Raw genomic sequence first — 26936 nt, forward strand, 5'->3', positions numbered from 1 at the left:
CAAGCGAAGCCACAAATAAGCCTATAAAAGCAGGCATACATTGTGCAGCAAAAGAAGGATTCAAAGGAGGTCCAAGGTCCTGCTCAAGCAACTGGGTTTGGCCCAAAACCTTGGGGTCACTCTTGACTCAACCTTGACTTTCCTCCCTCCTTCTTCCCTCCTTTCCGTCCCACTCTTCCTCTCTCCCTTCCTTTTTCTCTCCCTCTTCCTCCTCTTCTTCTTACTCCCCCCAACACTGCCACCACCACCTATGAGTGGAATTGCGGGGTCCTAAGGAGCCCTGGGGAGGAGCCCTGGTGGTGCAGTCATTAAGTCCTCAGCTGCTAACTGAAAGGGGGGTGGTTCAAACCCACAAGCCTCTTTGTGGGCGAAAGATGTGGCAGTCTGCTTCCTTAAAGATCTACAGCTTTGGAAACCCTATGGGGCAGCTCTACCCTGCCCTATAGGGTCGCTATGAGTGGGAATCGACTCAATGGCAATGGGTTTTTTATGGTAATTCTGCTCCACACTTATCCATAAAGTTTTCACTGGCTAATTTTTTAAAAAATTGTGCTTTAGGTGAAAGTTTACAGAGCAAGTTAGTTTCTCATTAAACAATTAATACACATATTGTTTTGTGACATTGGTTGCCAACCCCGCAATGTGTCAACACTCTCCCCTTCTCGACCTCGGGTTCCTCATCACTGGCTCATTTTTTTTTTTTTTTTCCAGAAGTAGGTCACAAGACCCTTCTTCTTAATCTGTCTCAGTCTGGAAGCTCCGTTGAAACCTGTCCACCATGGGTGACCTGCTGGTATTGGAAACACCTGTGGCATAGTTTCCAGCATCATAGCAACACGCAAGCCACCACTGTATGACACGCAGAGAGACAGGCGGTATGCGCATGTGTGACCTGTATGCAGACCAAGAGGCAGTCGTTTGAATAGAACAAGGGGATAGTGCGTGGTTTAAAGTCGTTGAGCAAGTAATCTGAGAAGCTGGACTATATGAAGAAGAACGGGGCATCAGGATTGGAGGAAGACTCATTAACAACCTGCGTTATGCAGTTGACACAACCTTGCTTACCGAAAGTGAAGAGGACTTGAAGCACTTACTAATGAAGATCAAAGACCACAGCCTTCAGTATGGATTGCACCTCAACATAAAGAAAACAAAAATCCTCACAACTGGACCAATGAGCAACATCATGATAAACGGAGAAAAGACTGAAGTTGTCAAGGATTTCATTTTACTTGGATCCACAATCAATACCCATGGAACTAGTAGTCAGGAAATCAAAGGACATATTGCATTGGGTAAATCTGCTGCAAAGGACCTCTTTAAAGTGTTGAAAAGCAAAGATGTCACTTTGATGACTAAGGTGCGCCTGACCCTAGTCATGGCCTTTTCAATTGCCTCACATGCATGCGAAAGCTGGATAATGAATAAGGAAGTCTGAAGAAAAATTGATGCCTTTGAATTATGGTGTTGGTGAAGAATATTGAATATACCATGGACTGCCAAAAGAACAAAAAAATCTGTCTTGCAAGAAGTACAACCAGAACGCTCCTTAGAAGCAAGAGCGCCAAGACTGCATCTTACATACTTTAGACATGTTGTCAGGAAGGATCAGTCCCTGGAGAAGGACATCATGCTTGGTAGAGGGTCAGCGAAAAAGAAGAAGACCTTCAACGAGATGGACTGACACTGTGGCTGCAACAATGGGCTCAAGCATAATAACGATTGTGAAGATGGGACACAACCCGGCGGTGTTTCATTCTGTAGTCCATAGGGTCACTGAGAGTTGGAACTGACTAGAAGACACCTAACAACAACATATACACTTAACAAATATGCTCCCATACTTTGAACCAAGTGGAAATTTTTTAAGAAGTTCCACTATCAACACGTCCAATCTGTTCCTACTCGGATGCTAACCCTCATGAACCCACTCAAGGGCTATGGGGGTCCCAGGATGGGCAGGCTGGCTAGAAACTATTGTTCTCATAGCACGATAATAGCACAACAACCTGTCTTGATTTAAAATGCTGATATTTTGTCTCTTCTACCGAAAGTCATCTATAGATACAATGCAATTCCCATCTAAATTCCAACAACATTTTTTAATGAGATGGAGAAACAAATCACCAACTTCATATGGAAGGGAAAGAGGCCTGGGATAAGTAAAGCGTTACTGAAAAAAGAAAACAAAGTGGGAGGCCTCACACTACCTGATTTTAGAACCTATTATACTGCCATGGCAGTCTAAACAGCCTGGTACTGGTACAACAACAGATACATAGACCAGTGGAACAGAATTGAGAATCCAGACATAAATCCATCCATACATGAGCAGCTCATATTTGACAAAGGCCCCAGAGCAGTTAAATGGGGGAAAAGACAGTCTTTTTAACAAATGGTGCTTGCATAACTGGATATCCATCTGCAAAAAAAAAAAAAAAAGAAAGAAACAAGACCCATACCTCACACCATGCACAAAAACTAACTCAAAATGGATCAAAGACCTAAATATAAAATCTAAAACAATAACGATCATGGAAGAAAAAACAGGGACAATGCTAGGAGCTCTAATACATGGCATTAACAGTATATAAAACCTTACTAACAATGTACAAACACCAGAAGAGAAACTAGATAACTGGGAGCTCCTAAAAGTCAAACACCTATGCTCATTCGGAAATCCTGGTGGCGTAGTGGTTAAGTGCTACAGCTGCTAACCAAGAGGTCCGCAGTTTGAATCCACCAGGCGCTCCTTGGAAACTCTATGGGGCAGCTCTACTCTGTCCTATAGGGTCGCTATGAGTCGGAATCGACTCAATGGCAGTGGGTCAGCGGGTTTATGCTCATTCAAAGACTTCACCAAAAGAGTAAAAAGATTACCTACAGACTGGGAAAAAGTTTTTGGCTGTGACATTTCCAATCAGCGTCTGATCTCTAAGTCTACATGATACTGCAAAAACTCAACAACAAGAAGACAAATAACCCAACTGAAAAATGGGCAGAGGATATGAACAGACACTTCACTAAAGAAGACATTCAGTTAGCTAACAGATACATGAGGAAATGCTCATGATCATTAGCCATTAGGGAAATGAAAATCAAAACTGCAATGAGATTTCATCTCACTCCAACAAGGCTGGCATTAATCCAAAAAACACAGAATAATAAATGTTGGAGAGGTTGTGGAGAGACTGGAACACTTATACACTGCTGGTGGGAATGAAAAATGGTACAACCACTTTGGAAATCGATTTGGTGCTTCCTTAAAAAGCTAGAAATAGAACTACCATACGATCCAGCAATCCCACTTCTTGGAATATATCCTAGAGAAATAAGAGCCTTTACACGAACAGATATATGCACACCCATGTTCATTGCAGCACTGTTTACAATAGCAAAAAGATGGAAGCAACCAACGTGCCCATCAATGGATGAATGGATAAATAAATTATGGTATATTCACACAATGGACTACCACGCATCAATAAAGAACAATGACGAATCCGTGAAACATTTCATAACATGGAGGAATCTGGAAGGCATTATGCTGAGTGGAATTAGTCAGTTGCAAAAGGACAAATATTGTATGAGACCACTATTATAAGAACTAAAGAAACAGTTTAAACACAGAAGAAAATATTCTTTGATTACAAGGGTGGGAGGGAGAGGGGTATTCACTAATTAGATAGTAGACAAGAATTATTTTAGGTGAAGGGAAAGACAACACACAATTCAGGCAAGGTCAGAACAACTGGACTAAACCAAAAGCAGTTTCCTGACTAAACTGAATGTTTCAAAGGCTAGAGTAGTGGGGGTGTGGGTCTGGGGGCCATGGTTTCAGGGGATATCTAGGTCAATTAGCATAATAAAATCTATTAAGAAAAATTCTGCATCTCACTTTGGTGAGTGGCATCTGGGGTCTTAAATGCTAGCAAGCAGCCATCTAAGATGCATCAATTGGTCTCAACTCACTCGGAGCAAAGGAGAATGAAGAACACCAAAGGCACAAGGTAATTATGAGCCCAAGAGACAGAAAGGGCCACATAAATCAGAGACTACATCAGCCTGAGACCAGAAGAACTAGATGGTGCCCGGCTACAACCGATGACTGCCCTGACAGGGAACACAACAGAGAACCCCTGAGGGAGCAGGAGAGCAGTGGGATGCAGATCCCAAATTCTCATAAAAAGACCAGACTTAATGGTCTGACTGAGAGTGGAAGGACTCCAGAGGTCATGGTCCTCAGACCTTCTGTTAGCCCAAGACTGGAACCATTCCAAAGCCAACTCTTCAGACAAGGATTGGACTGGACTATGGGACAGAAAATGCTACTGATGAGGAGTGAGTTTCTTGGCTCAAGTAGACACGTGAGACTATGTGGGCAGCTCCTGTCCAGAGGGGAGATGAGAGGGCAGAGGGGGTCAGAAGCTGGCTCAATGGACACGGGGAATATGGGGTAGAGAGAAGGAATGTGCTGTCTCATTAGGGGGAGAGCAACTAGGAGTACATTGCAAGGTGTGTATAAAGTTTTATATGCGAGACTGACTTTCACTTAAAAAAAATTTTTTTTTCTTTAAAGCACAATAAAAATAAGATAAATAAAATGTTGATATTTTCACTAATTGCACACCTGAAAAATGTTGAATTGGCCAACGTTGGGTAATATACATTTTACAACAGTAAAAAAAAATGCCGATATTTTGTTCATCTTGGATTTTTTGCATTCATTTTGATATTTTAAAGTATTGCATTAAAATATAGTTTATCCAGATGTCCAGATGCCTGCATTTTTTGGTGGCCTCTTAAAATTTGCACCCCATGCATGCTACATGTGGATGAACCTCAAAAACATTACACTCAGTGAAACAAGCCAGACACCAAAGGATAGGCAGGGTGTTGTTGTGGTTAGGTGACGTTAAGTCAGTTTCGACTCATAGCAACATCAGGACAAGACACTGCCTGGTCCTGCACCATCCTCACAATCGTTGCTATGTTCGAGCCCGTCGTTGCAGCCACTGTGTCAATCCACCTCATTGAGGGTCTTCCTCTTTCTCCCGACCCTCTACTTTACCAAGCATGATGTCCTTCTCCAGGGACTGTTCCCTCCTAATAACATGACCAAAGTATGTGAGACAAAGTCTCACCATCATTGCTTCTAAGAAGTGTTCTGGCTGTACTTCTCCCAAGACAGATTTGTTTGTCTTCTGGCAGTCCATGGTATATTCAAACTTCTTCACCAGCACCATAATTCAAAGGTGTCAATTCTTCTTTGGTCTTCCTTTTTCATTGCCCGGTGTCATGGATTGAATTGTGTCCCCTCAAAATATGTTGACTTGGCTAGGCCATGATTCCTAGTCTTGTGTGATTGTCCATCATTCTGTCACCTGATGTGATTTCCCTGTGTGTGTGGATGAGATGGGATTAGCGGCAGGTATGTTAATGAGGCAGGTCTAAATCTACAAGATTAGATTTTTGTCTTAAGTCAATCTTTTTTGAGATATAAAAGAAAGAAGCAAGCAGAGAGACATGAGGACTTCCTACCACCAAGAAAGCCGTGCTGGAAGCAGAGTGTGTCCTTTGGACCTGAGGTTCCTGTGCAGAGAAGCTCCGAGACAAGGGGGAAGATTGATGACAAGGGCCTTCTCTCAGAGCCAACAGAGAGAGAGAGCCTTCCGCTGGAGCTGGTGTCCTGAATTTGGACTTCTAGCCTACTAGATTATGACAGAATAAATTTCTCTTTGTTAAAGCCATCCACTTGTGATATTTCTGTTATAGCAGCACTAGATAACTAAAAGATTCAGCTTTCGCATACATATGAGGTGATTGGGTCAGGCACACCTTAGTCCTCAAAGTGACATCTTTGCTTTTTAACACTTTGAAGAGGCCTTTTGCAGCACATTTACCCAGTGCAATGAATCATTCGATTTCTTGACTGCTGATCCCATGGGTGTTGATTGTGGATCCAAGTAAAATGAAATCCTTGACAACTTCCATCTTTTCTTTCTTTATTTTTGTTTTCTTTATGTTGAGGTGTAATCCATACTGAAGGCTGTGGTCTTTGATCTTCATCACTAAGTGCTTCAAATCCTCTTCGCTTTCAGCAAGCAAGGTTGTGTCATCTGCATATCGCAGGTTGTTAATGACTCTTCCTCCAATCCTGATGCCCCGTTCTTCTTCATATTGTCCAGCGTCTTGAATTATTTATTTGCTCAGCATACAGATTGAATAGGTATGGTGAAAGGATACAACCCTGACGCACCCCTTTCCTGACTTTAAACCCTGTGGTATCCCCTTGTTCTGTTCAAACAACTGCTTCTTGATTGATGTACAGCTTCCTCATGAGCACAATTAACTGTTCTGCAATTCTCATTCTTTGCAATAGTATCCATACCTTGTTATGATCCACACAGTTGAAGGCCTTTGCATAGTCAATAAAACACAGGTAAACATCTTTCAGGTATTCTCCTCTTTTGGCCAGGAGCCATTTGACACCAGCAATGATATCCCTGGTTCCACATCCTCTTCTGAATCCAGCCTGAAATTTCTGGCAGTTCCCTGTCAACGTACTGCTGCAGCCATTTTTTAATGATCTTCAGCATAATTTTATTTGCATATGCTATTAATGGTATTGTTTGATAATTTCTGCATTCTGTCGGCTCACCTTTCTTTGGAATGGGCACGAATATGGATTTCTTCATAGAAACGGAATCACACACTATGAAATCATAGCTGGCCTTTCCAGCAGCTGTCTTAGTGGAGAAGGCGGTGGCAGTCGCGTCAGCAGTTTGGAGGAGAAAGTGCGGGCTGATAACTGACCCACGCCTTTTTTCTTCAAATGCCACATGCGACCAGGACAGTTTGAAGAGAAAATGCTGGCGACCGGATTTTTGCAACTGGCTCTTGCCTCCTACACAACCAGCTCCCTCTTTCCTGTTTTGTGACCACAATATGCCATAAGGAGCACGTGTTTGCGGTCCTGTGCTCTGTTTACAGCCTTGGGGCGCTTAGTCATAAACCTTGCCCAGCCATACATGATAAAAACCAAATAGTATGCCTGAGGCCACCCTGGCCCAATGTGACATTCTGGTTCCCTGACAGTTTAAGTACACTACTTATACTCTTGACACCTTTCCAAGCCCATGTCACCACCCTTACCCGTGGGAAAAGGCACCCCTGTTTTTGGGAGGAGTGAACAGCTGATCCTGCTCCCCAGTGTCCAAGGTCAGCAGCAGGCATTGAGGGGCCCAGCCAGGGTTGGGGCACCGAGTCACGAGAACCCCCTGTGGCTGCCCAGGCAGGCGCCTGGAGTCGCCCTGCTGTGACTTTCACAGGGCTGCATGCCAGGCAGAACCCGGCCAAGTGCTCAGCTGAGGTGTCCCGGGTAGAAGCTGCCCAGACGCCCCTTACCCTGCAGACCCAGGTCTTTGCACAACATGCAAATCACATAACGTCCTATTTTACGGAGATATATTGTGCACATGAAGCAACGCACACTTGTATACAACAAATATACTTAATAATGGACAAAAAAAGCTACTGGAAGTATTTCCATTAAGTCAGGAACAAGACAAGAATGTCTGCTGTCACTCTACTATCCAGCATTGGTCTGAAGGTTCCCAACCAATGCAATAAAGTAAGAAAAAGAAATGAGAAGGATAAAGATTGGAAACAGACAAAATTTTCACTTTGCAAAGTGTTAAAAAGCAAAGATGTCACCTTGAAGACTGAGGTATGCCTGACCCAAGCCATGGTGTTTTCAATCGCCTCACTTGCGTGAGAAAGCTGCACAATGAATAAGGAAGACTGAAGAAGAATTGACATCTTTGAATTATGATGTTGGCCAAGAATATTGAACATACCATGAACTGCCAAAAGAACAAGCAAGTCTGTCTTGGAAGAAGTACAGCCAGAATGCTTCCAAGAAGCGAAGATGGTGAGATTTCATCTCGCATACTTTGGACGTGTTGTCAGGAGACACTAGTCCCTGGAGAAGGACATTATGCTTGGTAAAGTAGAGGGTCAACGAGAAAGAGGAAGGCTCTTAACGAGATGGATTAACACAGTGGCTGCAACAATGGGCTTAAGCATAGCAATGATTGAAAGAATGGCGCAGGACCAGGAGGTGTTTCATTCTGTCATACATAGGGTCACTGAGTCAGAACCAACTTGACACCTAACAACAACAAACCTAGACTATCCGGTCAGCTAAAAAACTGTTAGAAATGAAAACAGTTCATTAAGCTGACTAGGTAAAAAAAAAAAAAGCTGACTAGGTAGAAGGTCGATATTCAGAAATTAATAGCTTCATTACTCAACCATAAAGAGAAATGAAGCATGCCTGGTGCGTGCCACAACATGGATGAGCCTCAAAACATCACGCTGAGTGAAATAAGCCAGTTGCAATAAGACAAATACTGTGTGATCTCACTTATATGAGATAAGCAAATATATAGAAACCAAAGATTATTAGTGGTTACCAGGGGTAGGAAGGAGCTATGGTCATGCAATGGTTAAGCACTCAGCTGCTAACTGAAAGGTCAGCATTTCTAGCCCACCCTACAGTTCGGCTGGAAAAAAGACCTGCTGGTCTGCTCCCATGAAGATTACAGCCTAGAAAACCCTGTGGGGCAGTTCTACAATGTCAAGTGAGGCCACTACGAGTTGGAATCGACTCAATCTCACCTCAACAACAAGATTAACAACCCCCAGGGGTGGATGCTTAGGGAGCATGTCAGTGGTGGTGGAATGATTTTAAAAAAGATACTGATAATGGTTGTACAATATGGAGAATGTGATCAATGCCACTGAATTTTACATGTAGAAATTGTTGAACTGGCGGGAAAAAATGCACAAAACACTAATGATGTGAAAAACAAAAAAATCACTAGGTTTCCTACACCCCGGCAACAGCCAATTAGAAAATGCAATGGAAAAAGATTCCGAGGGTCTAGCTGAAGACCAAAAACTATATATGTCTGTGGGAGTCCAACTCCTAGTGAAATAGGCCATTGAATGACAGTCAACATCTGAACTCAAATGACCCCTGCTTGCCCCTCTCCCATACCACTGGCACCTGCCACTCTTCATATGGTGTGGTTCCAGCCATCATGGCGAGGCCAGATACGGCACAAGCTGAGACATCTGGGCACTCAAGATGTTTTCTTCTTCCTCAAAGACAATAAACCAGTAGTCCCACCTGGAAGCCTGGACAGGTACCACCCCTTCCCAGCCCTAGTCACCATCCAGGTCCAGCCAGGATGATGGGGGCGATGGGAAACAGGGAGATGGGCGGCTTCCCTTCCCGACAGGTCTTCTACTCCATTCGGCCTTCTAGAACCTTCCGTCCCAGCCACCCCTTGTGACATCAATGGCTTCCCTGCCTCCCTGTCCCACCCATACTCCTGAGGAAACCGCATCTGAGGCAGGGGATTGTGGTTCTCTTTTCATTCATTCATTTACTCATTCATTCATTCATGTACTTCTTTGTGTGTTCATGAATTTTTTTTGTGGCTCCACAACCCTAACACCAGGCATCGTGCTAGATGCTAGAGACACAAAGACTTGCAAAAGCAGGCAAGGTCTGTTCAGGGAGATGGCAGGAAACCCCAGGATGATGCAAACGAATGCAAACTTACACCCGTGAAGACAGACCCAGGGTGGGTGACGAGGTTGGGTCAGGAGTCTGGCAGAAGCGGAAGGCCAGGAGAGGGCCCCTGAGCTGCGATCTACAGGCTCACACCGCCCTTTTTATGTATTTACACTCTACCTCACTCTGATTTTTCTTTTCATTTGGTCATTTGGCTGTTTATCCTCCCCCTCTTCTCTGTGCTGTTTGGCTCAATGCTGTATCCCCAGTGCCCAAAACAGTGCCTGGTACGTGGTTGTTGTTTTTGTTAGCTACCATCAGTTGGCCCTGACCTACGGTGACCCCAAGCACAACGGAATCAAATACTGCCCAGTCCTGTGCCATCCCCATGATTGGTTGTGGATTGCACTACCGTGATCCACAGAGTTTTCATTGGCTGATTTTTGGAAGTAGATTGCCAGGCCTTTCTTCCTAGTTTGTCTTAGTCTGGAAGCTCTGCTGAAACCTCTTCAGCATCCTAGCAACATGCTAGCCTCCACTGACAGGCAGGTGGTGGCTGTGCATAAGGTGCGATGGCCAGGAATTGAACCTGGGTCTCCTGCAGGTCTCCCACATGGAAGGCGGGAATTCTACCACTGAACCACCAATGCCTCCTGGTACACAGTAGGAGCCCAATAAACAAGTATTTGTTGAGTAAATGATTCTGTTCTGCTCAGAGAAAAGGACAGGTTAACATTCCATTGTGTCAGGGCCTTCTGGATATTTCGGGTCTATTTCTGACAAGTGCCCACCCTGCAGAGTCCCAAGGCTGCTGTGGCTGGGCTAGCCAGTGTCCACCAGCATCCATTCTGTCCTGTTCCCTACACCTAAAGACTACATTTCCCAGCCTCCCTTGCAGCTAGGTATGATCATGTGATTAAATCCTGACCAATGAGATGTGGCCATGAGATAAGGGGGAGAGAAGGGCGAGGAGATGGTATCCTCTGTCCCTAGGAGGATGCTGGGATTTGGAGCAACCACCTTGACAAGAGGGAGGCTAGGTGTTGAGGAAGGCACAGCAGCAAGAGAGGAGCCTGAGTCCCTAATGATTGTTGAACCATTTTGCTAGTTTCAGACAGTTACATGCACACTCACACCCTCATTCAGACACATACATGCATATTCCCACATTTGTACCCACTCACACTTACCTTCATCCAGATACACACATATGCAATCACACATATGTGCACTTTATGTAGTTGTTGTTGTTGGGGCCATAGAATCAATTCCAACTCATAGTGACCCCACGTGACAGAGTATAACTGCCACATAGGGTGCTCTTGGCTATAATCTTTACGAGGGCAGATCGCCAGGTCTTTCTCCCACAGAGCTGCTGGGTGTGTTCTAACTGCTGACCTTACTAATACTCATATACCCTCATTCAGACACACATTCACATACACACTTACCTCACTCACATTTACAACATACTCATATACATAATCACATTCATTCACACTCTCACACTTTCATAGACACACAATCACATACACACATACACAGTCACACACATATGCATCCACACTCAACATACACCTTGTGCAGATACATGATTACATACACATATACATAAATACATATACACTCACTCTCATAAAGCCATGTCATTATGGCATGCAGTCACACGCTTACTCACATACATATGCACTCACACATACTCACACACACCCTCCTACAGACGCACAATTACATACACACATGCGCAGTGTTGTGGATTGAATTGTGTCCGCCCAAAACACATATTGAAGTCCTGGGCCCTGTACTTGTGGATGGGATCCTGTTTGGAAATAAAGGTTTTCTTTTGTTATGTTAATGAGGTCATACCAGAGTAGGATGGGTCCTAAACCTAATCTCTTCTGAGTTATAAAAAAGAGTAGAATGAAGAAACCCCGGTGGTGCAAACAGTTAAGTGCTCAGCTGCTAACTGAAAGGTTGGTGGTTCGAACCCACCCAGTGGCTCTGCAGGAGAAGGACCTGGCAATCTGCTTCTGTAAAGATCACAGCCAAGAAAACCCAATGGGGCAGTTCTGCTAGCTATGTGGGACCAGCGCCACCCTGTCACACGGGGTCGCTATGAGTTGAAATTAACTCGACGGCACCTAACCACAACGCGGTATATGTGCATTTAAGAGGAAATAAAGCCAAAAATTTTATTTCTGCATTTAACAAATAGTTTAAAAGAGCAGAATAACATAAAGACACACATAAGGGAAGAACAATGTCATACAAGAACCCATCTACAAACAAAGGAATGTCGAAGAACATCAAGGACAGCCCGCAAACACCAGAAACTAGAGGAGAGGCTCACAGAAGAAATTGGCATGCTCGAGACCCAGTTTGGACTTCTAGCCTCAAGCACTGTGAGAAGACAAATTCCTGTTCTTTAAAGCCACCTACCTGTGGTATAGCTTATTAGGGCAGTCCTAGTAACTAAGACAGTCACATACACACTCACACCCCTCACACTCATACGCACCCTCATGCAGACCCACACCCACTCACACACACACACACACACACACACAGCCTCTCACCACAGAGAAGTAAATCCATTCAGGAAAAACTTACACAACTGTCCACAGCTAACCTAATAAGTGCAGCAAGGCTGAGGTGGACACTGTAAGGTACACCCTGAACTCCTCTGGGGTGAAGAATTTGCTCCCCAGGTGCTGGCAGAGTTGTAGCACCACTATGGGAGCTGACCTTGCTCTGTCTCTTCTCTACGTGAGTAAAGCATTGTTCCACCCAATGCCATGTCTAAGTTGTGTCTTTCTGGTTGACCTGGGACCAGACCTCAGCTACCGGCCCCTTCGGGATGGCCTCCACTGAATGGCACTGCCTTGTCCAGGATCATGCTCCCTCCCCAGGGCAACCTGCATCAACACGGGGGTATAAACTCGGAAGAACTCTGAAGGGCCACCCCAGATACAGAGCTTCCCATGGAGCAGCTGAGGTCTTAGTTGAAAATGCACCACAGCTCATCTTGTCTCTCTGTCCAGCCCTGTTTCCTTCCGTTCCACCAGTGTTGATCCCAAGAACTCTCCCTAATAAATCTTTCACAAGTTCAGTGCTTTCTCATCTGATCCCCAGCGAGCTCTACATGCAACAAAGGCAGTGATCGTAGGCCACCAAAATCCCTTACTTTATACCCAGGTAAAATAACATGGATTAACATCCGTAACATGGAATAACATGGAATAACATGGATTTGGCATTCCCCACTGTTGGGAGGACAGTCGGTCATTCCGCCTTCCCAGTCTCATCTGGGCTGCCTAATCAGAAACATAGGGCCCAGAACATTCTCTGAGAATGAAAGTTGGGAACACAGCCTCCCTCTGTCCCAGTTTCTCCTTCTTTCTTTTCAGGGGAACTCTTTCCTTATTGCAGGTTTAATGAGTACCACTCTGTTCTGCTTATGTGTGTATGTCATATGGCACCAAACCAAACCCACTACTATATCTGCTCCCAGCAGGGAGAGACCAGGGTCTTCACCTGCAACACGAGAGGAGTGAGAGCAAACCGCCAGCTATTCATTGGTTGTGGGGAGTGACTCACTGGCTTTGGGGGACCAGCATCATTATTGAAGCCAATCTTGGTATCTCATCTCTAGAATGTGAGTAAAGCATTGTTCCACCCAATGCCTGCAGGTAAGTTGTGTTTTTCTGGCTGATCACGGATCTTGACTTTACATCCAAACTCCTGGCCCCTGAGAACATTCACCTGGTCCCTCTCCCAGAGCCTTGGCTATTAGTCTTGACTGCTGACCCTGCAGACAGCTCCCTCTTTCCATAAGGCCGAGGATCTCTGAACGGCTGAGGACCCTGTCTTCCAAGCAGAGGGACAGTATCTTAGTTTCCTAGGGCAGCCATAACAAAATATCACAAAGTGGATGTCTTCAAAGAACAGAGATTATTGTCTCACAGTTCCGGAGGCTGGAAGTCCAAATCAGGGTATCGACCGTGATGATTCCTTCTGAGGGCTCTGAGGGAGAATGTGTTCCACGCCTCCCTCCTAACTTCTGGTTTCTGCTGGTGGTTCTTAGTATTCCTCTGATGCTTGTAGACATGTCTTTGCAGTGTGTCCTCCCTCTGTGTAGGTCTCTGTTGTCCTGTCTGCTCTCCTCTTTTGAGACACCACTAGGAAGGGATTAGAACTAGGACCCACCTTACTCCAGTATGACTTAACTGACCTTACCTTCAAAGAAAGATCCTCTTTCCCCAAACAAGGTCACATTCACAGGCTCAGAGGTTAGAACTTCAATATATCCTTTTCGGAGACACAATCTATCCCCAAAATAAAAAACCATTCCAGTTGCCATTGAGAGGATTCCAACTCATGGCGACTCTGTGTATGTCAGAGTAGATCTGTGCTCCATAGGGTTTTCAATGGCTGATTTTTTGGAAACAGATCACCAAGTCTTTCTTTGGAGGTGCCTCTCGGTAGGTTTAAACTGCCAACCTTTTGGTTAGTAGCCAAGTATGTTAACTGTTTGCGCCATCCAGGGACTCTTAATCTATAACATAGGGGGTTTAATAAAAGTCATTACTCACATTCTAATTGAGAAAAGATGGACTAGAGAGACAGGGTCACACAGAGGCAGCAGCTATAGAAAGGGCAGCACTGATTTGGCAAAATCTATCTGCCCCAACCCAGCAGACCCCAGAACATACTCACGCCACTGTGATGGTAAATGCTATGTGTCAACTTGGCTAGGCTATGATTCTCAGTGGTTTGGCAGACATTGAACTGGTTGTTCTTCCATAATGTAATATGATGTAATCATCTTCCATGATGTAAGCAGCCAATCACTTGAAAAAGGCATTCGCTTGAGGGTGTGGTCTGTTCCAGTATATAAATGGATGTTCCGGCAAATCTTGCTCTCTCTCTCCATTCTGTGCTCCTCCTGTTGCCTCACACCCGGTTCTTGAGACATAAGCTTACAGAAGTCTCTGGCCTGCTACCTGGCCTGCAACCCCATGAGCCAGCAGAGTTCTCCAGCCTGCCTCAAGACCCACAGATTTGGGACTTGCCAGCCCCCACTGATATAGTGATAAAGTGCTGAAGATAAGCCCCTCAGGTTGGAAGGCACTCAAAATATGACTGGGGAAGAGCTGCCTCCTCAAAGTGGAGTCGACCTTAATAACATGGATGGAATAAAGCTTTTGGGACCTTCATTTGCTGGTGTGGCATGACTAAAAATGAGAAGAAACAGCTTCAAATATCCACTAATAATTGGAACGTGGAATGTACGAAGTACTAATCTAGGAAGATCGGATGTCATCAAAAATGAAATGGAACACATAAGGACCGATATCCTAGGCATTAGTGAGCCGAAATAGACTGATATGGCCATTTGGAAATGGACAATCATATGGTCTACTCTGCCGGGAAAGACAAATTGAAGAGGAATGGCATCACATTCATCGTCAAAAAGAACGTTTCAAGATCTATCCTCAAGTACAATGCTGTCAATGATAGAATAAAAGCCATACGCCTACAAGGAAGACCAGTCAATATGACTATTACTCAAATTTTACACACCAACCACTGAGGCCAAAGATGAAGAAATTGAAGATTTTTACCAACTTCTGTAGCCTGAATCTAATCAAACATGTAACCAAAATACATTGATTATTACTGGTGATTGGAATGTGAAAGGCGGAAACAAAGAAGGGTCAGTAGTTGGAAAATATGGCCTTGTGGAAAGAATCAATGCTGGAGATTGCATGATAGCATTTTACAAGAACAATGACTTCTTCATTGCAAAAACCTTTTTTCAACAGCATAAATGGTGACTACATGTGGACCTCATCAGATGGTCCAATACATAGGAACCCAACCAACTACATACGTGGAAAGAGATGATGGAGAAGCTCAATATCATCAGCCAGAGCAAGGCCAGGGGCCGACTGTGGAACCGACCATCAAGACCATCATATACAAGTTCAATTTGAAGCTGAAGAAAATTAAAACAAGTTCATGAGAGCCAAAGTATAACCTTGAGTATATCCCACTTGAACTTAGAGACCATCTCAACAATAAATTTGCTGCATTGAAAACAAATGACTGAAGACCAGATGAGTCGTGGGAGAACATCAAGGAGGACATCATTCATGAAGAAAGCAAGAGGTCATTAAAAAAAAAAACAAGAAAGAAAGAAAAGACCAAAATGGATGTCAGAAGAGATTCTGAAACTTGCTCTTGAAGTAGCTAAAGCAAATGGAAGAAACGAGGAAGTAAAAGAGCTGAACAGAAGATTTCAAGGGGTGGCTCGAAAAGACAAAGGAAAGTATTATAATGACATGTGCAAAGGCCTGGAGTTAGAAAACCAAAAGGGAAAAACATGTTCAGCATTTCTCGAGCTGAAGGAAGGCAGAAAATTCAAGCCTTGAAGGATTCTATGGACAAGGTATTGAGCAACACACAAAGCATCAAGGAAGATGGAAAGAATACACCGTCACGGATCCTAAAAGAACTGGTCGATGTTCAACCATTTCAGGAGGCAGCATGTGATCAATAACCAATGATACTGAAGGAAGAAGTCCAAGCTGCACTGAAAGCCTTGGTGAAAAACAAGGCTCCAGGAACTGACGGAATAGCAGCTGAGATGTTTCAACAAACAGATTTAGCCCTGGAGGTGCTCGCTTGTCTATGCCAAGAAATTTGGAAGACAGCTACCTGGCCAAGTGACTGGAAGAGATCCATATTCGTGCCTATTCCAAAGAAAGGTGGGGCAACAGAATGTGGAAATTATAGAACAATATCATTAATATCACACACAAGTAAAATTTTGCTGAAGATCATTCAAAAATGGTTGCAGCAGTGCATTGAGAGCAAACTGCCAGAAATTCAGGCCAGATTCGGAAGAGGACATGGAACTATCATTGTTCATGTCAGCTGGATCTTGGCTGAAAGCAAAGAATATCAGAAAGATGTTTACTTATGTTTTATTGACTATGCAAAGGCATTCGACTGTGTGGATCACAACAAATTATAGATAATATTGTGAAGAATGGAAATTTCAGAACACTTAATTGTGCTCATGCAGAACGTGGACATAGACCTTAAGAGGAAGTTGTTCAAACAGAACAAGAAGGTTCTGCATGATTTAAAATCAGGAAAGGTGTGCAACAGGGTTGTATCCTTTCACCATACTTACTCAACCCGTATGCTGAGCAAATAATCCGAGAAGCTGGACTCTTTGAAGAAAAACGTGGCATCAGGATTGGAGGAAGACTCAATAACAACCTGCGATATGCAGATGACACAACCTTGCTTGCTGAAAGTGAAGAGGACTTGAAGCACTTACTGATGAAGATCAATGACCACAGCCTTCAGTATGGATCACACCTCAACATAAAGACAAAAATCCTCACAACTGTACCAATAAGCAACATCTTTATAAACAGAGAAAATATTCAAGTTGTCAGGGATTTCATTTTATTGGATAGACAATCAATGCCCATGAAAGCTGCAGTCAAGAGAAATCAAAGGACGTATTGCATTGAGCAAATCTACTTCAAAAGACCTCTTTGAAGTGTTAAAGATGTTCCTTTGAAAACTCAGGTGTGCATGACTCAGTCCATGGTATTTTCAGTTGTCTCATATGCATGTGAAAGCTGGATATGAATAAGGAAAACTGAAGAAGAATTGATGCCTTTGAACTACGGTATTGGCAAAGAATACTGAATATACCACGGACTGCCAGGAGAATGAATAAATCTGTCTTGAAAGAAGTACAGCCAGAATGCTCCTTAGAAGCGAGGATGGGGAGACTTCATCTCATGTACTTTGGACATGTTGTCAGGAAGGACCAGTCCCTGGAGAAGGGCATCATGCTTGGTAAAGTAGAGGGTCAGCGAAAAAGAGGAAGACCCTCAACGAGATGGATTAACACAGGGGCTGCAACAATGGACTCAAACATAGCAATGATTGTGAGGATGGCACAGGACCAGGCAGTATTTCTTTCTATTGTACGTAGGGTCGCTATGAGTTGGAACCGACTCGACAGCACCTAACAACATAATAACAACAGCCCCCACAATTGTGTCAGTCGTTTCCATGAAGTAAATCTATTTATATATATAGTAAAAGCCGCGGGAGCTGGAACTCTCCGGGACTGCCTTGTTTTTCCGGGTCTGGAAAGTTTTCTGCCTTTGACAAGGTACAGTCTTACCACCTTTCTCTTGCTTATTTTAGTGGAAAACATTTGAGTTTTCCTTCTCTGACAGGTTTCCGCCTTACACAGTTTCTGGCTATTGCAGGTTTTACTGTATAGCTTACTGGTTTAGCACCTCCAGAGAACCCAGACTAAGGTACCCACAGAGCCAAGGGCTCTCCAAAAAGACCTGAGGTTAAAAGAAACTTTGTGAAAGAACCCAGGTGCCCGCAGTGGCAACAGCAAGAGGCAACTCACCTGGCAGGGTTGGTCGCCTGTGTGTCTTCCACGGCTGCTTCACTGGACAGGGGAGTGGACCCCAGGCACTCAGGGCTAGCTTCAGGATCCAGTGCTGTGGCACCCAATTCCACCTCGTGAGGCATCTTACCTAAAGGAGCAAGAACAGCAGGAGCTGTCTGACAACCTTCTATTTACCCAATTAACCGATTCTCCCTTTGTGACCATTAATTCTATGTGTCAACTTGGCTAAACTATGATTCCCAGTGGTTTGGGCAAATATTAGACGAGTTGCTGTCCCTCGATGTGATGTGATGTGATGTGATGTGATGTGATGTGATGTGATGTGATGTGATGTGATGTGATGTGATGTGATGTGATGTGATGTGATGTGATGTGATGTGACGTGATGTAATGTAATGTAATCACGTTCCATAAGGTAATCAATCCATCAATCAGTTGTAAGGGGAATTCCTCAAGGTGTGGTCTGCCTTCCCCCTGTAAGTAGGTATTTTGGAAGAATTCTCATTCTTGACTCTGGACTCTTTTCCTGTCACCTGACCTACAGATCATGGATGCAAGCCTGTAGAAGTCTCCAGTCTGCCACCTGACCTATGATTTTGAACTTGCCAGCCCCTACAGTTGTATGAGCCAAAAGTAAATCTTTCTACATATAGATATGTATATTTATATATACACATATGTATACACACACATATAGTTGTTCCTTGGTGTTCCACAACCCCCACAGATACCAAAATCCATGGACACTCAACTCCTTTATATACGTAATGGCATAGTATCTGCATATAACCTACGCACTTCCTCCTATATACTCTAAATCTGTTCTAGTTACTTATAATACCTAATACAACGTAGACACTATGTAAATAGTTGTTACATTGTATTGTTTAGGGAATAAGGACAAGAGGTGAGGCCAGCAACGCTCAGACCAGTCCTGGAGAGAGACTAAGGATCTGTGAGATGGCGGGAGGCTACAGCAGGCTATATGCCTACACATCCCTTCTGCGTGCATTTAGCTGGGTGCTTGGTGTGCCGCAAATTCAAGTTTTGCTTTTTGGAAGTTTTTTTCCCCCCAAATACTTCGGTCTGTGGTTGGTCGAATCCATGAATGTGAAATCCACGGACACGGAGGGTCAGCTGAACATATATATATATACACCAAAACCAAACCCACTGTTGTCAAGTCATTTACAGCTCATAGTGACCATATAGGACAGAGGAGAACTGCCCCACTGGGTTTCCAAGGAGAGGCTGGTGGATTTGAACTGCTGATCTTTTGGTTAGCAGCTACGCTGTTAACCATTGTGCCACCAGGGCTCTACATATACCTATTGTTACATATACATATATTTGTTGTTATTAGGTGCCATCAAGTTGATTCGGACTCATTGCAACCCCATGTGACAGAGTAGAACTGCCCCATAGGGTTTTCTTGGCTGTAATCTTTACAGAAGTAGATTGTTGGATCTTTCTCCCACGGAGCCACTGGGTGGGTTCGAACGCCAACTTTTCAGTCCGCAGTTGAGCGCTTAACTGTTGTACCACCAGGGCTCCTTCTCTCTCTCTGTATGTATCTATGTAACTATGTCTGACTGGTTCTGTTTCTCTAGAGAACCCTGACTAAGACACCCATTAACTCTGGTTCTCTGTTCCCTATAAACACGGAGTTGGTCCCTGGCCTGCACGGAAACCTCATAGCGAGGGGCTTCTCTGTTATGTCAGACATGTCTTGGTCAACCCCGGATGAGCCGTGTGCTTACCGAGGCTGAGGTGTTTAGACCCAAACCTGTTTTCGTCCATTGTATCTGTTACGCTCATAACATAATTGAATTAAGTATTACATCCACCAATGAAATATAATTGTTTCTAAGACTCAAAATTGTTGTTCTTAGCTATTGTTGAGTCGGCCCCACTCATGGTTACCCCATGCACAACAGAACAAAATGCTGTCCGGTCCTGCACCAACCCCATGATTGGCTGCATAGCGGACCATTGTGATTCATAGGGTTTTCCTTGGCTGACTTTTGGAAGTCAATCGCCAGGCCTTTCTTCCTAGTCTGTCTTAATCTGGAAGCTCTGCTGAAACCCGTTCAGCATCATAGTAGCACGCAAGCCTCCACTGAGGTGCACTGGCCAGGAATCAAACCTGGGTCTTGCACATGGAAGACAAAAATTCTATCACTGAACTACCACTGCCTCTAAATACATGTTGTTGTTGCCGTTAGGTGCAGTCAAGTTGATTTTCAGCTCATACCAACCCCGTGTAACGGAGTAGAACTGCCCCATAGGGTTTTCTTAGCTGTGATCTTTATGAGAGGAGGTCACCAGGTGTTTCTCCCTTGGAGCCACTGGGTGGGTTCGAACCACCAACCTTCTGAGGGCTTAACTGTTGCACCACCAGGGCTCCTTTACACAGGCCTATCAACTGTCAAAACTCATCCACCTGACATCTACGATATGTGTTAATTGTTGTTTTTGTTAGTTTCCACTAAGTCAGCTCTGACTCATGGTGGCTCCATGCACAACAGAACAAAATGTTCCTGGTTCTATGTTATCTTTACGATCATTGGCATTCTCGAGCCCATTCTCATGCTCACTGTGTATTCTGAGTGCCTTCCAACTTAGCGGCTCATCTCCCAGCACTATATCAGTGTACTGTTGTGATCCGTAGGGTTTTCAGCAGCTAATTTTCACAAACAAATCGCCAGGCCTTTCTTCCTAGTTCGTCTTAGTTTGGAAGCTCTGCTGAAACCTGCCCACCATGGGTGACCCTGATGGTATTTGAAATTCCAGTGGCATAGCCTCCAGCATCAGAGCAACATGTAAGGCACCACAGTCTGACAAAGCAACAGACGGATGGTGGGTATGTTCATTAGGTCTCTGTAAGAAATGTTTAAATGTTTAAAGTTTGTAAACTGTTAACAGTAGTTACCTTGGAATGTAGGACAAGAATGACTCATTATCTGATAAATGTAGAAGAAAATTCTAACTCACAAAAAAAGACCAGACTTACTGGTCTGACAGAGACTGGGTAAACACCAAGAGTGTGGCCCCCGGACACCCTTTTAGCTCAGTAATGAAGTCACTCCTGAGGTTCACCCTTCATCCAAAGATTAAACAGGCCCATAAAACAAAACAAGACTAAAGGGGCACACCAGCCCAAGGGCAAGGATTAAAAGGCAGGAGGAGATAGGAAAGCTGGTAATAGGGAACCCAAGATAGAGAAGGAAGAGTGTTGACATGTTGAGGGGTTGTTAACCAATGTCACAAAACAATATGTGTACTAACTGTTTAATGAGAAGCTAGTTAGTTTATAAACCTTCATCTAAAGTACAAAACAAAACAATGACTCATTATCTACGTACCTACCTATCTACCTCTCCACCTGTCTACTTGTCTTCCTCTCTACCTCTCTACTTCCCTGCCTACCTATCTATCCATTGCATATATATATGTATATATATTTGCTGTTATTGTGTGCCATTGAGTCGATTCCGACTCATAACAACCCTATAAGACAATGTAGACCTGCAGCATAGAATTTCCTACGCTGTAATCTTTATGGAACACCCTCAGTGAGATGGATTGACACAGTGGCTACAGCAGTGAGCTCAAGCATAACAATCATGAAGATGGGGCAGGACCAGGCAGTGTTTCATTCTGTTGTACATACAGTTGCTATGAGTTGGAACTGACTCAATGGCACCTAAAAACAACAACAACAATCTTTATGGGAGCAGATTGCCAGGCCTTTCTCCCACGGAGCTGCTTGTGGGTTCAAACTGCCAATCTTTAAAAAAAAAAAACTTTTTTTTTTTTAGGTTAGCAAAAAAAAAAAAAAAAACACAACTAAACCCGTTGCCATCGAGTCGATTTTGACTCACAGTGACCCTATACGACAGAACAGAACTGCCCACGGGGTTTCCAAGGCTGCAATATTTACAGAAGCAGGCTGCCATGTCATTCTGCTATGGAGAGGCTGAAGGGCTGGAATCAGCGACCTTTCAGTTAACAGCCGACCGCTTTAACCACTGTGCCACCAGGGCTCCTTTTAGGCTAGCAGCCAAGCGTTTAACCACTGCACCGTCAAGCTCCCTCAGAGAGAGCTTGGCGGTGCAGTGGTTAAACACTTGTATATATACACACACGTATTTTATTGTTTGTTGATGTTAGGTGCCATTGAGTCAGTGCTGACTCGTAGCAACCGTTTAGGACAGAGTAGAACTGCCTCATAGGATTTCCAAGGAGCGACTGGTAGATTTGAACTGTGGAGATTTTTGGTCAGCAGACGTAGCTCGCCATAGCTCTTTACCACTGTGTCACCAGGGCTCCATAGATGTGTGTGTGTATATATGTATATACACACATCTGTTACTTAAATATTTAATGGGCATTAAAAATAATCATTAACATTTACCAAGAGCTTACAATGTGCCAAGCACCCTGCCAAGCCATGCATGATCCCTTCAGTGTCAGCAAGTATATTATCTGACCCACCTACAGATGAGGAAACAGAGGCAAAAGTAGGGTTCAGAATCCTGCTGAAGTTCTCAGCACCTGTAAGCAGTGAAGCTGGGATTCCACGCGGGCCAGCCTCCAGGACACAAAATCGGACCTTCACAATGAACCTGGAAATTGGTGCACAACTTCTTTCCAAACTCCCAAGAGCCCCCTGCTTCTGTGCCTGAGCCCAGGCGGCCCCCTCTGAGCCTCTCTCCCCACTGACACCTTTCCAGGTGCTCCCTCCAGGCAGGCAGCCCAGAAGGTCAGCCTCTTCTCTGACTCCACCAGAAGCACCACCATTAGCCTGCCTCTCTGCTCCCAAGCCAAGAGTGGCCTCCTCAAATATTTGCCAGATTGACTTCCCATCCAGGTAAAGCCAGAAGTGGCCTTAGGAAATCCCACCCAGGATGGCATTTACTTAGTTGTGAAACTACCCACCACGTGTTTGGTTTAGTTTCAACCCGATCACCCCATAGTACCACGTGCTCCCACCCACTTTCTGAAAGTCCACAATACAAATGCCGGAGTGGGGGGTGGGGGTGGAATCAAGACTTCCAGTCTTAAGAGAGACTCTGCAGGCTGCAGCTGGAAGATTCTGGACATCATCTTCTAACACTGTTTGAGCGCTTACTGTATGCTGGGCACCATGAAAACATCAAGAAACCTAAACCACAGCACTACACGTATCCTGTATGAGTTTCTTATTGCTGCTATAACAAAACTCCACAAACTCAGTGACTTAAAACAACACACATGTATTATTTCATAGTTTGGGAGATCATAAGTCTGAAATGGGGCATAAACCCATTGCCATTGAGTCGATTTTGACTCATAGCGACCCTATAGGACAGAGTAGAACTGCCCCCATAGGGTTTCCAAGGCTGTAATCTTTATGGGGAGCCCTGGTGCCACAGTGTTAAAGAGCTCAGGCTGCTAACCGAGAGGTTGGCAGTTCAAATCCACCAGCTGTTACTTGGAAACCCAATGGGGTAGTTCCATCCTGTTCTATACGCTCACTATGAGTTGGAATCGACTTTACAGCAATGGGTTTGGTTTTTGGTTTAATCTTTATTGAAGCTGACTGCCACATCTTTCTCTGCTGGATCCATAGGTGGGTTTGAACCACCGACCTCTCCCTTGGCAGCTGAGAGCTTATCCACTGCACTACCAGGGCTCCTTGAAATGGGTCTTACAGGGCTAAAACCAAAGTGTCAGCAGATCTGTGTTCTTTCTGGAGGCTCTAGGACAGAATTTGTTTCCTTGTCTTTTCAAAGTTCTAGAGGCTGCCCACATCCCTTGGCTCATGGCCCCCTCCTCCATCATCAAAGCCAGAAGTGTAGCATCTTCCACTCTTCCTCTGACTCCCTCTTCTGCCTCCTTCTTCCACTTTAAGTATCCTTGTGACTATATTAAAGGTCCGTGAATGGTGAAAACAGTTTGCACTCAACTGCTAGCCTAAGGGAGCCCTCATGGCGCAGTGGTTAAGTGCTCAGCTGCTAACCGAAAGGTCGGCAGTTCAAATCCATCAGCCACTCGGTGAGAGAAAGATGTGGCAGTCTGCTTCCATAAAGATTACAGCCTTGGAAACCCTATGGGGCAGTTCTACTCTGTCCTATAGGGTCATTACGAGTCAGAGTTGACTCAATGGCAACAGATTTGGGTTTGGTTTTTTTTACTAACAAAAAGGTTGGCGGTTTGAAGCCATCCAGCCGCACCACAGAAGAAAGTCCCAGTGACCAGCTTCTGTAACACATGGGCTTTCCATGAGTCAGAATCAACTCCACTGCAACGGGTTTGGTTTTCTTTTTTTTTTTTAGTTGCCAGTGGAAGGTTTTTTTAGTGGAAGGTGACACTATGGGAATCCCCAAGGCTGTCTTCCTAGCCTTCTTTTGCTTCCTGTCCAGGCAACCTCAGAACCAGACCCAGTGCCAGCCTTGGCCCCAGGAGCCGATCCATCCCCTTGGTAACGACAGTGCTGCTGACACCCAGCCCCACCCAGCATATCAGGTCGCCTCAGCTTTGGCAGCTGCGTCTCTGTCCCCCAGTGGGGGCCAAGCCCAGCCACTTCCTGAAACTAGGTGGCTGGGAGATGGTGCTCTCCCAGCTTAGTTCCGGCTAGCACAAGCCTTGGAGGCAAAGCCTTAGAGATGTGCTGTGGGTTTTTTGTGCTACGTTTACCAAAGCCAGTGCACATTTTAAACATATTTTACATTTGTGGCCTAGACACACTTCAAGAGCTCAGTAGCCATAAGTGGTTAGTGGCCTCCATTTTGAACGGCACTGCCTCAGAATGTTCCCTGTGACCCTCCACCCTTGGGGTCTCCCCTCCTGGCGCCTAAGGTCCCCTCAGGTCTGCCCTGACCCCCCAGCGCCAAGTAACAGGGCATACAGAATAAATACAGCTCTCCATATCAGCCTGGGTGGCAGACGTGAGGCTAACTCCATTTTGTTGTTGTTATTAGGTGTCGTGGAGTCGATTTTCCACTCTTGGCAACCCCATGTGACAGAGCAGAACTGCCCCCATAGGGTTTTCTAGGCTATAATTTTTACGGGAGCAGATCGCCAGGACTTTCTCCCACCTAGCCGCTGGATGGATTTGAACTGCCACACTTTCCGTTAGTTTAGCGCCCAACGCACCTTTTGCGCCACCAGGGCTCCGCAGCTCCATTTTACACATGGGAAAACTGAGGCGAAGAGAGGAAATGGGATTTAACGGTGGAGCCAGGGTTGGAACCCACATCCCAAGAGGGTGGCTCCGGAGGAGCAAAAGGCCACGTGGAGGTCCCGGTGCCTGGAAGGGCAGCTGCTAACCGGAGGAGGCGCTGGCGCCCACTCCACCCGGTTCCGGGCATGGCAGTCTCTGACCAAGCTTTGAGGTAGACGGAAGGCTAACCAGTCCCGGAGATCCCCCGAGCCCCCTGACAGGGCCAGGGAACTATGGCTGTAGCAAGGGGGCTCCAGCGAGTCTCTCCTGCCCCACCCTCCCCAGCACCTAGGCGGTGCGCTCGAAGGTGTCCAGTTGGCGCGCAGGGAACCCGCGGGCTGGAAAGGAGTGGAGCTTTCCAGAAGAGCACGGAGGACCCGTGCAAGAAGAATACAAAGTCTGGGTAAAAGAGAAGCGGCAAGGGAACCCGTGTCCAGGCGCCGAAAACTGGACAGGACAGGGTAGGTGGTAAGAGGGGCCACCACCACCCTGTCCATAAATAGTAAGACTCCCTCATCCCCAGGGGCTGCCAAGGGAACCTATGGCAAGGTGGAACGGGGGCACAGCGCGCGGCGGCCACCTGGGGCTCTCCCTTACCCAGTGCTCGGTTCTGCGCTTCCCCGAGAGAGCGGCGGCGACAGCTATAGCGACAGGAGCGGGGAGCCACCAGCCCCGGCGCCTTTAGGGTTGGCGAGCAGGAGGGGCGGGGTGGGGCCGGGCCGTCAGCTGGACCACGCCCCTCGCCCCCTCCGGAGGAGGAAGTCCCGGAGAGCCCCCCCTTCACCCAGCGGTCCCGCGGGCGCGCGGCCAATGGGAGCGCCGAGCTGGGACGCGCCACCCGCTCTAACCCCGCCCCGCAACGGGGCCACTAGCGGTCATTGACCGCGTGACTTTGGGGAAGTAGTCCGGGAGGTAGTTCTGATGTCCGAAGTTCCTCTGTTTTGCAAATTGGGGCACATGCTGCGTTAATGTTTGCCCTGACTTTGTTAATGTGATTCCCCAGCAGGGAAAATCCCACAGTGTCCCCCGTTGCCAACCCGTTGCCATCGAGTCGATTCCGAACTCATAGCGACCACGTAGGACAGAGTAGAGCTGCCCCATAGAGTTTCCGAGGAGCGCCTGGCGGATTTGAACTGCCGACCTTTAGGTTAGCAGCCGTAGCACTTAACCACTATGCCACCAGGAGGGTTTTAAATTTTAACCCAAGTAATACATGTCCGTGGGGAAAGAAAAGATTAAATATTATGGGAAGGTTTAACACGAAAAGGAACAGCCCGTGATGTCCCATCTTCACCCCTAGAATGATATGTTCACCCACCCTCGTCCCGACAGGCCCTTTTGTTTTCTAACAGTTCATAACAGTAGGAAATTTTTCACATGGTCAAAATTTCAGTGTAAAAGAGTTTGCAAAGATAATGAAGAGTTTATCTCCTTTCACCCCAGACCTCCGTTCCCCAGGGGAAGCTGGGAAAAAAAAAAAAAGAGTGAGCGAGAGAGAGAACGGAGATATGTATGTTGTTGCCGTTGGTTCCCGCCAGCCAGTTCCAAGTCAGAGCGTCCTTGCGTATACTAAAGGAAACGTTGCCCCGGCCTGTGCCACCTTCAGGGCTGTTGGTGTGCTCAAATCCCTTGTATCCACTGTGCATTTTGACTGCCTTCTAACCTAGGGGCCTCATCTTCCA

General features: G+C 45.5%; 1 protein-coding gene across 1 annotated transcript in view; it reads right to left on the reverse strand.

Moving 5' to 3' along the window:
• Positions 1 to 25980, reverse strand: part of ACSBG2 (acyl-CoA synthetase bubblegum family member 2) — a 63561-nt gene extending 37581 nt beyond the window's left edge. The window contains exons 1-2 of the mRNA XM_010601033.3: positions 25852 to 25980; positions 18045 to 18174 (exon numbers count right to left, since the gene is read on the reverse strand). Coding sequence (XP_010599335.2) covers positions 18045 to 18169 — 125 coding nt within the window. The 5' untranslated portion in view covers positions 18170 to 18174; positions 25852 to 25980. The remainder of the gene's footprint in view (positions 1 to 18044; positions 18175 to 25851) is intronic.
• Positions 25981 to 26936: the final 956 nt, after the last annotated feature.

The sequence above is a fragment of the Loxodonta africana genome, chromosome 3, assembly GCF_030014295.1.
Source record: "Loxodonta africana isolate mLoxAfr1 chromosome 3, mLoxAfr1.hap2, whole genome shotgun sequence".
NCBI lineage: Eukaryota > Metazoa > Chordata > Mammalia > Proboscidea > Elephantidae > Loxodonta > Loxodonta africana.